The 15,884-nt window shown below is 51.1% G+C and overlaps 1 protein-coding gene across 2 annotated transcripts in view; it reads right to left on the reverse strand.

The window, feature by feature from the left end:
* The window catches only part of LOC138787808 (uncharacterized), a 150,137-nt gene that overhangs the window by 95,797 nt on the left and 38,456 nt on the right, over nucleotides 1-15,884 (reverse strand). For both annotated transcript variants that reach the window (XM_069964992.1, XM_069964991.1), the window contains exon 7: nucleotides 1,475-1,798. In XM_069964992.1, coding sequence (XP_069821093.1) covers nucleotides 1,475-1,798 — 324 coding nt within the window. The remainder of the gene's footprint in view (nucleotides 1-1,474; nucleotides 1,799-15,884) is intronic.

The raw sequence follows: 15,884 nt of genomic DNA on the forward strand, positions 1-15,884 counted from the left end.
AGGCCATCAGCCTGTGGCACTGCTCAGGTGTTATGGAGGACCAGGATGCTTTGATAGCCGCCTTAAGCTCATCCAGAGTGTTGGGTCTTTTGCGTCTCTCAACTTTCTCTTCACAATATCCCACAGATTCTCTATGGGGTTCAGGACAGGAGAGTTGGCAGGCCAATTGAGCACACTAACACCATGGTCAGTAAACCATTTACCAGTGGTTTCGGCACTGTGAGCAGGTGCCAGGTCATGCTGAAAAATGACATCATCATCTCCATAAAGTTTTTCAGCCTATGGAAGCATGAAGTGCTCCAAAATCTCCTGACAGCTAGCTGCATTGACCCTGCCCTTGGTAAAACAGTGGACCAACACCTGCAGCTGACATGGCACCCCAGACCATCACTGACTGTGGGTACTTGACACTGGACTTCAGGCATTTTGGCATTTCCTTCTCCCCAGTCTTCCTACAGACTCTGGCACCTTGATTTCCGAATGACATCATACAAAATTTGCTTCCATCAGAAAAAAGTACTTGGGACCACTGAGCACCAGTCCAGTGCTGCTTCTCTGTAGCCCGGGTCAGGCTCTTCTGCCGCTGTTTCTGTAGCCCATTTCCTGCACACGCCTGTGCACTGTGGCTCTGGAGGTTTCTACTCCAGACTCAGTCCACTGCTTCCGCAGGTCCATCAAGGTCTGGAATGGGTCCTTCTCCACAATCTTCCTCAGGGTCCGCTCACCTCTTCTCGTTGTGCAGCGTTTTTCCTTCCCATAGACTTCCCATTGAGGTGCCCTGATACAGCACTCTGGGAACAGCCTATTTGTGCAGACATTTCCTTCTGGGTCTTCCCCTCTTGCTTGAGGGGGTCAGTGATGGCTTGTGGACAGCAGTCAGGTCGGCAGTCTTACCCATGATGGCTGTTTGGAGTCATGAACCAGGCTGGTAGTTTGTAGAAGCCTCAGGTATCTCTTGCAGGGGTTTAGAGTTATTAGTTGATTCAGATGATTAGGTTAATAGCTCGGTTAGGGAACCTTTTCATGATAGGCTAATTTTTTGAGATAGGATTTTTGGGTTTTCATGAGCTGTATGTCAAAATCATCAGGATTAAAACAATAAGACCTGAAATATTTCAGTTGGTGGGCAATGATTCAAAAATATATGAAAGTTTAATTTTTATCATTACATTATGGAAAATAATGAACTTTAGCACTTTATGCTAATTCTTTGAGAAGGACCTGTATATCTTTCTCCTGTTTCTTACATGATAAGGTATGGGCCATTCCCAGGGCCTCTGTAGGGCCTATGCCCCCCCCCCCCCAATAAACATCTTATTACAGGAAAGATTATGCCCCCTCCATCTTAGTCTCTCTATTCTGTCTGGCTTGAGGGGGGCTTCTGGGCCTAGTCATACACAGACACAGTTACGGCATCCCACCAGTATATAGGTGACAGTATATAGGTGACATTATATAGGAGATCATTACTCACCTATATCTTCTAGCGTCCATGTGGCCGTTCTCGGGGCTCCGGTACTTTCATGTCCCACCTCACATTTGAACATCTTTCCCCTATCCGCCATAGTTGTGGTGTAGGACATGGAGCTGGTGATTTGGTATAGACTGGAATCGTCTGCACGGAGGTCAGTGACGGTAGACTCCATGCTCTCTCCATCTTTGTACCATGTGATGTCTATAGGTTCCGGGTAAAATGAATGGATCTTACAGGACAGGGTGATCTTGTCCCCCTCTCGGATCTTGTCCCCCTCGTGTCTCTTCTCCACTGTCATCTTTATGGGATCCAGCACAGGAACAGCTGAGGGAAGACGATAGAGAGGATCAGACAGGATGGTACTCCATCTTATCTACTGGCTGTCATCATTGCTGAGCCTGGTGGAGCATGTACTGGTGGCCCTGACTGAACATCTTTATCTTTCTGATTAACCATGACCTGCAATGGGGGACTGGTTCCTGTATCCCTGATCTCCTGTATCTCCCCATTCTGGAGGTAATATCACTACACAGACACTCATTCAGCATGCTCCATAATAGGTGCAGGAGCTCCTGGTGGGATGACCTCTGACTGCCGCACCCAGGTGGGGAATGAATGGAGAGCTGACGGAAGTCTATGGTTCCCTCCATTCATTTCTGCACCTTGATGGGGGGGACCAGAGGCTGGATAACAAGGGTATTTGGGGGACCCCGGCTGGTCTCAGCTACATCTATCACACATGGCATATGTATGAGATGGATTTACCACCAGTGCATTATATGGGACTACGCAGAGCTGTATTGTGCCCTGAGCAAGGAAGGTCCATGGCTTAGGGTGACACTTAGTGGGGGGCCGCACCGCGTTCCTCCCATCTCCTGCTTGGATCTGGTGGGGAGGCTGGAGCTCCGCTCTCTAAGGACAGCTATAAGGGGGCATCTGCCCTACTACTCACATTATGCTCCTTGTATTGAGGAGCCCACGAAGCCCCCTGCATTATGACACGTCGGCCAGTGTGATGTGAGGTCCACCAATGCAAGCTTGGAGACGGCCCTGGCCACAGAAGAGATGGGGTGCTGGGTATAGATTCTATTTTTTTTGTTAGACACCTCAATAATACACATGAGCATGTGAAATACAAAATCGTACAGTCGTCATTGACGGCAATGCGTTACACGCACAGATCTTCCAACCACAAAACTGATCAAAAATACAAACATTACACACAAAGACGCCATGTAGGCCGATCCACTGCACAAAATGAATATGGTTCATGTCGCACATAATCTCAACCGAGGGATTCCTCATTTATAAAGAGAGAGAAACAAGAAGGAGAAGAGATATCGACAGGGGGACAACTATGAAGGGAAAAAAGGGGGGAGAAGGGGTGAGGGGAAGGGTAGTGCCTCAACCACTGAAATCCCGAGAGATGATAACTAATACACAATAGACTCCAGAGAAGAGAGACCCCGTCCAACAGATCACGAATCACTGGAAACGTCCTAGCAGTACCATGGCTTGGTAAAATTACTCAAAACCAAACGGTGCCAAAAAATGACCTGGAGATTGCGCTCACCACCAAAGAACGAAGTAGAAACCGATGTTCACATAAAACACGATTTATTCAGTCCAACAATTGGTACCAGGGGATCAGCAGTATGGGTAAGACATGATACACTTCATGATGTATGATTTTGAGAGTTTGGGCTGACGGCAATATTGGGTACTATGTTTACAAGTCTCGGTTGTGTTTCGTTATGCGCTATTACTGCGGTTATATACTTATAATATAGACCGCTCTAACAATGTATTAGCCTGGGCTCACTTGGTGTCATTCTGTAATCATGAAGGTATTATTCTCTTCAGTAGTCCCAAGTCCCATGCCCGCTTTGTCCCCTGGACCATTGTTCTGTTACCATCCTTCCCTCATTTTTTATTACTCTTCGTCTAATCATGGTTTTATCAATAAAGATTCATTTTTTTGAGTAAAGAAAAGCATGCTCAAGTTTGTTTTTGGTAGATTAGGATCTTAATCAGGTAGTAGTGGGAAAAATGAGAGGCTTCCTACCCAGTATAATATCCGGATGGGGACGCAGGGGTATCCGCTCGTATTAACAAATCTTACTTGTTTGCAGCTTGTCTTGCAAAACCCTCCCCGACCAAGTTACTTGTAGTCCAAGGTTTCACTGTATTATAAACTGAAAACAATTGGGACGTTTCCCACTATACGACAATCCGTTCAGACTCAGGCAGGGCTGGATATGTAAGTGGCAGACCTGTGGGACTACATAAGGCTCCCAGCTGGTACTGAAATGCATCAGCACTCCGTCACCGCACTGGCAGACCAGAGACACAATCACAGTGTCATGATCGTGCCTGAAAAGACATCAGTGCCACCCTCTGCGGTAAAGATCCGACCGCTGCGCCAAAGACGGCGCTTTTGACCTTAAGTCCGTTCCTGGTTTTATCATGTTCTTTGCTCATGTCTTCTGTGATCCGGTCCATGTTTTCTCAGTTCTCCCTGCCCTTTCTTGCTGTAATTGTCTCTGCTGTGTTCTGACTGACAGCTCACCTAGCCAGTTAGCTGTCAGCACCTAGGTTCCTGTCCACTATAAATCCCAGCCCCTGGTCTCAGTCCATTGCCTGTAAAAGAGCCCTTGTGCCTGGATCTAGCGTTTCTCTGATAGTTTGCTGCCTATATTCTGACCTTGGGTTTTGTACCCTGACTTTGCTTACTGATTCTGATTCTGAACCTTAGCTGCCCGGTTGTTGCTGACATTGCTTTTCTGACCATTCTATATTGTGTTTGTTTGTCTTGTCCTGTGTTGCGCCTTATTCAGTATAGGGAACGTCAACAAATTGTCCACAGTTACCGTCTTGCTAGTCGGGTTGATGCTATACCTACCACTGCTTCCCCGTCTGCTGCAATGCCCCAATCCTCAGCTGAAGCTCCAGTCCAGGTGGTGAAGCATAGAACCAAGATGCTGTTACCCGACAGGTTTCAGGGTGACACTGGCAGATTTCGGACATTCAGGGAATCCTGTATTCTATATTTTAGGCATAATCCCTTCCTGTCTGATGCTGAAAGAGTGGCCCTTATTGTTTCGCTACTACAGGCGCCCCCGCCGGATTGGGCTCTATCTCTCCCTGCAGGGGCTCCAGAGTGGAACTCAGTGGAATTATTTTTTCTATCGCTGGGTCAAATCTGTGACGATCCCAACTGGGCTTTAGAATCTCTTCTTCTGTCCATCCAGCAGGGGCGCCGCACTGCAGAGAAATACTTCACCAATGGTGCACCCTGACTGGATTGCTAGATTCCCCACTTAGAAACCTTTTTCGACAGGGACTATCTGACGCCATTAAAGACGTTATGGTTAGCCAACCTACCCCCAATTCCCTCAGTGACTATATGACACCTGCTGTAACCATTGACCGTAGACTGAGGGAGAGGAAGCGGGAAAAGTCAGGGGTACCGTCAGCACAGCCAGGTTCTACCCAGTCTCCCAAACGGACTGCTATACTCCCTGCACCTGCTGCACCCCACTTGCAGTAAAAAGAAGAACCCATGGTTTTAGGTAACACGACTGCCAGAAGAAAATACCGATTGGAGAACTCCCTATGCCTGTATTGCGGTAAATCTGGCCACTTCCTGAAATCCTGTCCAGTGAAACCACCTCGGAGGTCGGAAAACTCCAATGCCTGAGTGATGGTCCAGAGGGTCACTCAGGCACCCAGGTACCTCCTAAAAATGTTGAAAATTTGTTGATACCCATTACCTTGTGTTACAATGGTTTTTCTGTTGAGGGTACTGCCATGGTGGACTCGGGGACAGCTCTAAGTTTTATTCAGGCCTCGGTGGCCCATTCTTTGGGCATACAAATGGTGCCATTGTGTTATCCATTTTCAGTAGCGGGCGCTGACTCCAATCTCCTTAAGACAGGATCCGTGAATTTTCTCACCCCCGAAGTCACCATGCAGGTGGGTTGTTTCCACCGAGAACAAATTTCGTTTTTTGCTTTGGAACATCTGGCAGCAGATATTATTTTAGGGCTGCCATGGCTGTGTCAACACAATCCTGTGTTTGACTGGAGAACCACAGAATTAGTCAAGTCAGGAGGTTCTTGTGGTCCTCACCTCTCTTCGGTGGTGCCGATTGTATGCTCTGTTCCAGAGTCATATCAAATTCCTGATTTTATTTTAGATTATGTCGGTGTATTTAATAAAGCTGTTGCTGATGCTCTGCCCCCTCACCGCCCATATGACTGTGCCATTGATCTCGTGTCTGGGGCCAGGTATCCCAAGGGTCCATTTACAAGGAAAGATTATCTGCCAAAGATTTGAAGCCAAAGCCAGGAATGGATTCGAAAAGGGGAGAAATCTCAGGCTTTCCTTTTCCTTTCCTTTGATCTCTGTTCAAAGTCCATTCCTGGCTTTGGCTTCAAATCTTTTGCAGATAATCTTTCTGTGTAAATGGACCCTAAGGGTCGCATCTTTAACCTGTTCCCCCCCAAAGCAACAGTCAATGCGCACATACATTCAGGACAGCCTGAAAAAAGGACACATTAGACCCTCTGCGTCCCCTATGGGTGCGGGATTCTTTTTCGTAAAAAAAAAAAAAAAAATGGTGGGCTATGCCCCTGTATCGATTACAGAGAGCTCAACAAGATTACAATCAAGGTGTGAGGAGGTGTTGGTTCTGAGCTCCGGGCACAGCTCCTCACTACCGGGACTATATCCTGCACAAACTCTGCCCCGTTATGCCCACCGGCTCACGGAAGACCCCCTCGACACCCGTAGCGTCTCCCCAGGCATTCCTGGCACGTTTTGCCTGCTCGGAGAGGCGCACTTTGTCCGCGGCCCAGCAGCGCTCCAAGATGGCCGCCGCGCCTGTAACAAGAAGCACCGCTCAGAAGACAATCCCGGCCTTCCCGGAGCTGAGCCAGACGCTGCCGGAGATCCTCCGCACCCCCGGTGAGTTGGACCCGTCCTCCCCAGGCACCGCCGATCGGGACCCCGGCGCTGCACTTACCCCGGCACAGCTGCTCTCAGAAGTCCGGTCCCTCCTGCATGCTCTCCCGACCCGCAATGACCTCACCGCACAACTTGCCCGTATGGAGGAGAGGCATGCAGAGGACATGGCGGATCTGAAAACCTCTATGACAGCAGTCGCCGCTGCAGTATCGGGCCTGGAGACCCGGCATATCGCATTAGACCGGGTGGTACAGGAATTAACCCCCCGCATAGACTCCCAGGAGGCTGTCTTAAGGGATCTGATCTTACACGTTGATGACTTAGAAAACCGGGGGAGGCGCAACAACGTGAAGATAAGGGGTCTACCGGAGGACATTGGCCCGGATCGCCTACTTGGGACAGTAAGGTATATCTTTAATAAGTACCTTGGGGACCCGGAGGATACCTACATTGAACTTGACCGCACACATAGGGTGGCGGGTTCACGCTCACAAGACGGAAACCGTCCCAGGGATGTCCTAAGTCGCGTGCACTATTTCCCTCAAAAAGAAGCACTGCTCCAGCGCGCGTGGGAACTGGGCCCCTTGACCTTTAAAGGGGCCGAGATCACCCTTTTACCGGACCTCTCCAGACGCACGCTAGCCATGCGCCGGCTGCTGAAGCCACTGCTGGACCTCATACGAGCCGCAGGAGCCTCCTACAGATGGGGCTACCCATTTCACCTCATCATAATGTCAGGAACTACCTCTTACATCTTGCGCACCCCAGAGGACTTGCCCGGCGCGCTACAGCTGCTAGATCATGGGAATCTGACGCTCCCTGACTGGACCCTGCCAAATCTCCCGCTTCCTGCCCTTGGCCCACAACAGGGAGGCCGCTCACCGCGTTCTGAGACACGAAGATCGAGATCCCCGCAGCGGAAAGGCTCCCGCTCCCCTCGCTTACGTGAATCTCGCTTCCCAACCCGTCAGCCGCTGGACTCCCGCAGGGATCAAGCAAGAGAGGCCCGCCCCACCTGAATACAGTGGCCACACACCAAGATCCCTCTGTGAACTCATGCGAGGCTTCCCGACACCTTCAAGTGCTAGCCGGCTCTGATGTCAGAGCGAAAATTTCACCCTGTGCCTTCCACCCTGTGCCTTCCACCCTAGCCCTGCCTACCCTTCCCCCCTACCCACCTCCCCCCTTTCCCCACCTCTCCCTACTCCCCCCGCCCCCTCCCCCTACCCCCCCCTGCTCCCTCCCCACCTTCCCCCATCTCCCCCTATTCCCCTCCCTCTCCCTCCCAGGACCTTCCCCCTCTCCCCTCCCCCCCTCCCCCCTCCCCTCTCCCCTCCCCCCTCCCCTCCCCCCCACACGCCCTACCTCCTCTCCCCCCCGTCTTTCCCTCTCTCTCCCCACCATTGGACTGTCCCGGATCTGCTGGAACTGGGTCGAGGCGGAAGACGTTGGACCCCCTCTCATCTACCGGTGACTGTTCTGCTCACCCTACTGAGCTTCTCCTTGTATGGGGTGTTTATGTTTTATGCATTTTTTCCCTTTTTTTTTTTTTTTTTTTTTTTCTTTTCCTTGGAGGGGTGGGGGGGAGGGGTTTGCATATGGGTTGTGTGGGGTTTGGGCGGGGGTCCGTTATGTTTCTTGCTACATGTGTATACTCCCTACAGACACCGTACTCGCACCTCTCCATGAAAATGCTGCCGCCCTGCCTGCCTGGAGCCGCTGTGACGTGGCTGGGTTCTCGCCTTCTCTCTGGGTGGCTACCTTGTCTTGGCTACATATGGGGTCGGCCTCCGGACCCTGTCCCAACCAGTTGTTGGTCGATAACCCAGCTCTGATCACACTGTGCTATTAAGAGCCCGAGCTTACCCCTCTAGTGGTATCCGCGGCTGACGCTACATCGTTACACTATGTTGCGCACATACCCTCTCCCCTCTCTCCCCCAGGTCTAAGCTACAGTAGACCATGCAACAAATCTCATGGGCTCCCTCCCTCTCCACTGCCCCATGCCCGGGTCTACCCTGTTCACCCCCCCCCCCCCTCTGTCCCCGCGCCATCCCCCCGCTTCCCTCCCCGCGCGTTCCCCCCTCCACCAACCCCTTCCCCTCCCACTTCTCCCCCCCCAGCCCCCCCCCCCCCCCTTTTCCCCTCCTGCACACGTGTTCCCCGGTGACACTTAGACGAGTTTCCCCCTTGTCGCAAGGTCACCCCCCCGCCTTGATGGTTGGCGTGGCAGCGGCACAGGTATATGATTCAGGCCGTAACCGCACATACTCAGGGCCTCACCCTATGGGTCAGATCACCCTGACGGTAACAAATGGATACCGCCACCCCTTGGCAAGTGTCCCTACTCTTCTCACTTATACTTTCCTATCTCTTCTCGCACCTCCTTCCCCTCCTAGATGTCCCCATTGGACTCTCCTCTTCTCCACCGGAGCTCTTTGCCCGAGCTACTCTACTTGGCCTGTTCTTCCTCGCTACCCCGCCTGAGTTTTAGCACAGGTTCCTGGTTGGTGCCCAATAGGCCCCTGCCACACCTAGTGCCTTGGTCTTTGACACCCATTTTTTGATCCTTCTTGCCCTCTCCCTCTCCTCTCTGCTCTTCTTCTCCCCCCCCCCTCTCAGTGTGTGGTCCCCCCTCTCTTGTCCTCTCTCCCAGCTTGTTCCCGTTACCTCACCTTCCCTCTCCTCTCCCAGACCGTTCCTCACTGATCATGTCCTCGGTAACTTGTGTCTCTATTAACGCTCAAGGCCTGAACATCCCGGAGAAACGCTCCTCACTGTTGCGCCTCTTTCGGGCCAAACGTGCATCGGTGGCGTTTATACAGGAGACCCACTTCCGGAAAGATCAAATCCAAAACCTGACAGACCGCAACTTTTCTGACGCATTCCACAGCTGTTCAGCAGACTCTAAAACGAGAGGTGTTTCTATCCTGTTTGCCCGCTCGGCCCCTTGGGAATTGGTTGACCAGGTCTCGGACCCGGAAGGTCGGTTCCTCTTTGTAAAAGGCAAAATGGCAGGCACCCTATGCACCTTTGGTACGGTGTACCTCCCTAATTCTGGTCAGGTGGACTTCTTGGACCGTTGCCTTGCAGAAGTCGACGATTTCCTGGAGGGTGTGCTTGTTCTCGGAGGTGATTTCAACATGGCCCTCAACCCCCTGCTAGATTCCTCCACAGGACGATCATCTCTCTCTTTCTCCTCTCTACGACGCGCCAAGCAGACCCTTATCTCTCATCAACTGATGGATGTGTGGAGGCTCCTTCACCCACAAGACCGAGACTATACCTTCTTCTCTAACCCACATAATCTATATTCGCGGCTCGACTATTTGTTTCTCTCACATACCCATCTTGACCTAGTTACCTCGGCCTCCATTGATCCCATCTCTTTCTCCGATCATGCACTGATCTCTCTATCTCTCTCATTTGCCCCCCCTCAACCACGGACGTGGCGCTGGCGCCTCAATGACACCTTGCTTAGGGATCCTGGGGTCCTGGCCGACATAAGGTCTGACCTGACCAACTACTTTGCGACAAACACTACTACGGAGGTCTCCCCTCAGGTGGTGTGGGAAGCCCACAAATGCTTTATACGCGGGACATTTATTAAACTGGCCACGCGCCTTAAAAAGGAACGGTCCGCTAAGATTCTTACTCTGATTTCCAAAATAGCGGCTTTGGACAAGCAACATAAGAGGACGCTTGCAGTAGCCACTGGAGCAGAGCTGGCGGCACTTCGGGGTACGCTGAGAGATCTCACCTTCGCAAACGCCAAGGCTGCCCTTGCTCGCTGCCGCCGTCACTATTTTGAATTCGGCAATAAGCCAGGCAAGACCTTGGCCCGAGCCTTGAGGTCGCAAAGAGCCCGATCCTTTATCCCACATATCTCCTCCCCTTCTGGTGCTAAGCTTTCCCTGACCTCCAAAATAGCTGACGCCTTTCGTACTTACTATGTGTCTTTATATGGACTCAACACGGCGAACGATTCACCTAACTCTGGTCCCCTCCCCTCCTCCTTCCCCGCTTATTTACGTGACTCGGGACTTCCCTCCCTACCAGACGACAGCGCCGCTGCGATTGAATCCCCCATTACGGCCACGGAATGGGAATGGGCGATCAAATCCACCCCCTCGGGTAAAGCCCCCGGCCCGGACGGGTTTACTTTGCCTTACTACAAGGCCTTTAGCCCCCTTCTGAAGGAACATTTCCTCTCTGCGTACAACGCGGTCTCCTCTGGCTCTCCGCTCCCCCCAGACTCACTACGGGCTCACATCTCAGTAATCCCCAAAGAAGGTAAGGACCCCTCACATTGCCAAAACTATCGTCCCATCTCCCTCCTAAATTTAGACCTCAAGTTTTTCTCTAAAATCTTGGCAGCCCGGTTGACACCGCTCCTCCAACCCATTATACACCCAGACCAAGTAGGGTTCATGCCCGCGAGGGAGGCTCGGGATAACACCACCCGAGCCATCAACCTCATCTACCATGCCCGCTCCTCAGGTCTGCAGTCCATGCTCCTTTCCACGGACGCCGAGAAGGCTTTTGACCGAGTCAGCTGGCCCTTCCTCTTTGCCACCCTCCGGCATATCGGTCTCGGCCCCCATATGCTGGCGTGGATAGGCTCGCTCTACTCCCACCCCACAGCCCAGGTCTCGGTCAATGGCCTTCTCTCCGCCCCGTTTCCCATCTCCAACGGCACTCGACAGGGCTGCCCCCTATCCCCTCTCATCTTTGTCTTGACGTTGGAACCCTTCCTCAGATATGTCAGGAACAATGTTAACATCTCCGGGATGAGTGTGGGGCGAGTGGAGCATAAGGTGGCGGCGTACGCAGACGATCTCCTTTTCTTTCTTTCCTGCCCTTCTGTATCCCTCCCTAACCTCCTCTCGGAACTCTCGCGGTACCAAACCCTCTCCAACTACAAGATAAACCTGCAGAAATCCGAGGCCCTCAATCTCTCTCTCCCACCCCTCACAGTATCTGCTCTGGAGCCCGCTTTCCCCTTTCGCTGGTCACGTTCCTCCTTGACTTACTTGGGGGTCCAGCTTACGCCTTCCGTTTCCGACACATTCACAACTGATTTCCCCCCCTTACTGAAGAGCATTGAACTGGACTTGCTGAGGTGGCACAAGGGCACTTTCTCCTGGTTTGGGCGCTGCTCGATCTTTAAAATGAATATCCTGCCTCGCCTTCTATATCTTTTCCAGGCCCTCCCGGTGACGGTGCCCTTGTCATACTTTAGGCAACTTACCACAATCCTCACCAGGTTTATTTGGGCCCATAAACAACCCCGCCTAGCGAAAGCAGTCCTATATCGCCCAAAATCAAAAGGTGGCCTGGGGCTCCCCAACCTCTACCACTATTACGTCGCCACCCATCTCTCGAGGGTGATCGACTGGCACCGCCACACTCAATCGAAACTATGGGTTGGCCTTGAAATGACACTGTCCCCCCTCGCATTACAGGCGGCCCCGTGGCTACCTGAGGCCTACTGCCGACTCGCTCATCACCCCACCATCGGCCCGACTCTGCGAATTTGCCATAAACACCTTTCTTCTGGCTTCCTAGCCCCGCACCCCTCTCCCCTATTCCCAATCTTGGGCAACCCCGCCTTTCTGCCCGGCATGGAAGACCCAGTATTCCGCACTTGGTCCCGTGCAGGTAACTTCCGTGCGACCTCCTTCCTCAACGGTTCGACCTGGCTGTCCCTGGCCTCGCTTAATGACCTGGTGGACCCCTCACCTTTGGGATTCTGGCGGGCGTTACAGTTACATCACTATCTCCACTCCCTCTCCAGCCCCTCCGGCTTCGCACGGTCACCCACCCAGTTTGAATCCCTCTGCATGGGCAGCGGCCCTCTACGCCATACACTCTCTCTTCTGTATGCCATGTTGAACGCACCTCCGGAACAGCCCCCGCCACCCTTTCTCAACGCTTGGGAAGAGGATCTTAACACCACACTCTCTCCAGCACAGGTGGAACGTGTGTTTCTATGTACACACTCGACTTCCATTGCATCCCGTCTACAGGAGTCCGGATACAAGCTGCTATCCCGATGGTACCGAGTGCCTACCAGACTTCATCGGATCTTCCCGGAGGTCTCTCCACTTTGCTGGAGGAACTGCGGTGGGGAGGGTTCCATTCTCCACACCTTCTGGAGCTGCCCTAAGCTGGTACCTTTTTGGAGGGAAGTCTGGCGTATCTCATCTAAGTTCACGGATTATCAGCTTCCTTTCTCCCCATCACTTTTCCTCCTACACCTGTCGGAGATCCCTCTTAAGTCCTACCGCCGTTCGGTACTCCGTCACCTGGTCAACGCCGCCCGTGCCTGTATCCCTGCGCTGTGGCGTCACCCCGATCCCCCGAGTATTCCCATGTGGATCCGTAAAATAGAAGATATCAAGCGCATGGAGGATCTCACTGCTCAACTGCATGACGGCAACTCCCGATTTTTCCGGACGTGGTTCTACTGGGAACAATTTACCGAAACGACCGAATTCCGATCCCTCCTGTCGCAGTGAGGAATGGTCCCCCCCCCCCGCCCCTTTCACCCCCCCCGTCCCACCTGCCCCTCACTTCTCTCCTGTACTCTCTCTGTCTCCTCTTCTCTGTTCTCTCTATTCCTCTCCTTTTTCCTGATTGTTATTTGAGCGTTAGCTCACTCCCTGGTTGATATGCGTTCTGCCGACCCAATTACCGGGAGCGGCTGTTTACCTTAAAGTTGGATACAGTTATATCTCAAAGCTCGGTTGTACTACATGCCTGTACAATACTGATATGTATATATGCCAGTGTACCCTGCGAATGAGGCATGTTGCCTCTTATTTTGTTATATAAATGGAAAAATTGAATAAAATTGAGAATTTAAAAAAAAAAAAAGATTACAATCAAGGATATGCACCCCCAACCTTTGATCCCAGATTTGCTCAATCAGGTGGTGGGCGCTCACTGGTTCTCCAAAGTTGATTTACGGGGTGCCTACAACCTGATCCGGATCAGGGAGGGGGATGAATACTCCCAAGGGACATTTTGAATACCTGGTCATGCCCTTCGGGGTGACTAATGCTCCTGCCGTCTTCCAGAGATTTGTCAATGACTTTTTTCGAGCCTTATTTGTTCAGTATGTGGTAGTATACCTCGATTATATTTCGAATTACTCGTCCAATTGGGAATCCCATGTAAAACATGTATGTGAAGTCTTGTCCAGGTTACAGAAAAATTCTCTTTGTGCTAAGATGTACAAATGTCTGTTTGGGGTACAGGAAATAGGGTTCTTGGGGTACATCATCACCCATGAATCAGTTTAAATGGACCCCAAAAAAGTTATAGCGGTCCAAGAGTGGGCTAGACCCACCACTCTGAAAGAACTACAGAAATTTCTTGGGTTTTCTAACTTTTATAGAATGCTTATCAAGAATTTCTCACTCGTTGCCAAGCCTCTTAGCGATCTCACTAAAAAAGGTTCGAACCCTATTTCCTGGTCCCCAGAGGCAGAAGTTGCTTTTAATCAACTTAAGAGCAGCTTTTCCTCTGCTCCTGTGTTGGTACACCCGAATCCAGAACTTCCATTCGTCAATAAAGTTGATGCCTCCGAATCCGGTGTGGGAGCAGTCTTGTCCCAAGGTAGAGAACCATACACCAACATGCGTCGGGTAGCCTTTTTCTCCAGGAAATTCTCCAGTTCCGAACGTAACTATGATGTCGGTAATAGGGAACTATTAGCCATTAAATGGGCCCTGGAAGAATGGAGACATTTCCTGGAGGGGGCCCGGCACCAGATTACTGTCCTCACTGACCACAAAAACTTGCTATATCAAGACAAGGCCAAGAGGTTAAATCCCCGGCAGGCACGCTGGGCACTTTTTTTTACCCGCTTTGATTTTGTGGTTACATATCGCCCGGGTAATAAGAATGTTAAAGCCGACGCCTTGTCCAGAAGTTTTGGTGGTGGTAAAATTGCTGAGGAAAAACCTGAAACTATCTTGTCCCCTGGTACAGTCCTTGCGGGCATGACTGTGAATATTACCAATGCCATCCTGAACTCTCAGTGGAGTGCGCCTCCTGGTGGTCCTCCCGGTAAATTGTTTGTGCCTTTGAACTTGAGATTAGAGGTTCTTAGAGAGCTTCATGCGTCTAATCTGGCAGGTCACCCTGGGATTGCCGGAACGGGGTACCTGCTGTCTCACTCCTACTGGTGGCCCAAGTGGCAAAAAGACGTATCTGAGTGTGTTAAAGCTTGTGAGAGATCTACTCTGGCAAAAACTGCGAGATGTCTACCAGAAGGGTTGCTGCAACCTTTGCCTTCTTGTCCGTGGTCCCATCTGTCGATGGATTTTGTTACTGATCTCCCTTTGTCGCAGGAAAAACTGTGCTGTGGGCGGTGGTCAACCGTTTCAGTAAAATGTGTCACTTAGTAACTCTGAAAAAACGACCTAATGCCAGGACATTAGCCAAATTGTTTGTGCGTCATATCCTCCGCCTGCATGGGGTTCCTGCCAATATTGTCTCTGATCGCGGAGTACAGTTTGTTTCTAGGTTTTGGAAGACATCCTGTGAGATTCTGGGTTCGTCTTTATCATATTCGTCGGCATTTCACCCTGAAACCAATGGTCAGGCAGAGCGCACAAACCAGTCATTCAGTATTTAAGATGTTATGTGTCTGACAATCAGACCAAATGGTCGGAATATTTACCAATGGCGGAATTTGCTCTCAATACCCATGTAAATGCTTCTATCCAACAAACACCGTTCTTTTGTAATTATGCATTTCATCCTAGAGTTCCGCCTTACCCGATCCTGGAACACAATTTATGTCCATCAAACAACTAAGAAACTGTGCACAGTGTGGCCAGAGAGTGTGGCGACTCTGTCTCACAGGAACAATACACTAAGTTAGCCCATCGTAAACGTCGCCCTGGACCTGACTATGTGGTAGGATACAACGTGTGGTTATCCACTAAGAATCTACACCTCCGCGTATCTTCTGCCAAACTGGCTCCCAGGTTCATTGGTTCTATCATTGAAATCCATAATCCTGTCTCTTACAAACTGCAATTACCACGCTCACTTAGGGGCCCGATAATACCAGTGATCTGCTCGATCGGCGCTCGTTTACTGGTCCTATTACACAGCCCGATAATCATTAAACAAGGGCTGCAGGGACATCGTTAAAGATGTCCTTGCAGCCATTGCTTAACTATATACATTACCTATCCACGTTCCAGGGCTGCTGCTGCGGCCTTCTTCTCCACGGGTCCCGCACGCTCTAACTTCAGAGTGGCCTGTCAGCTGAAAGGCCGCTCAGCCAATCACAGGCTAGACTACCGGGCCGATTCGGCCAATTATCGTTCCGTGTAATAGTACCCTAATGGTGCATTTACACAGACAGATTTATCTGACAGATCTATGAAGCCAAAACCAGGAAGAGACTATAAACAGAGAT

This window comes from Dendropsophus ebraccatus, chromosome 4, assembly GCF_027789765.1.
Source record: "Dendropsophus ebraccatus isolate aDenEbr1 chromosome 4, aDenEbr1.pat, whole genome shotgun sequence".
Taxonomy (NCBI): domain Eukaryota; kingdom Metazoa; phylum Chordata; class Amphibia; order Anura; family Hylidae; genus Dendropsophus; species Dendropsophus ebraccatus.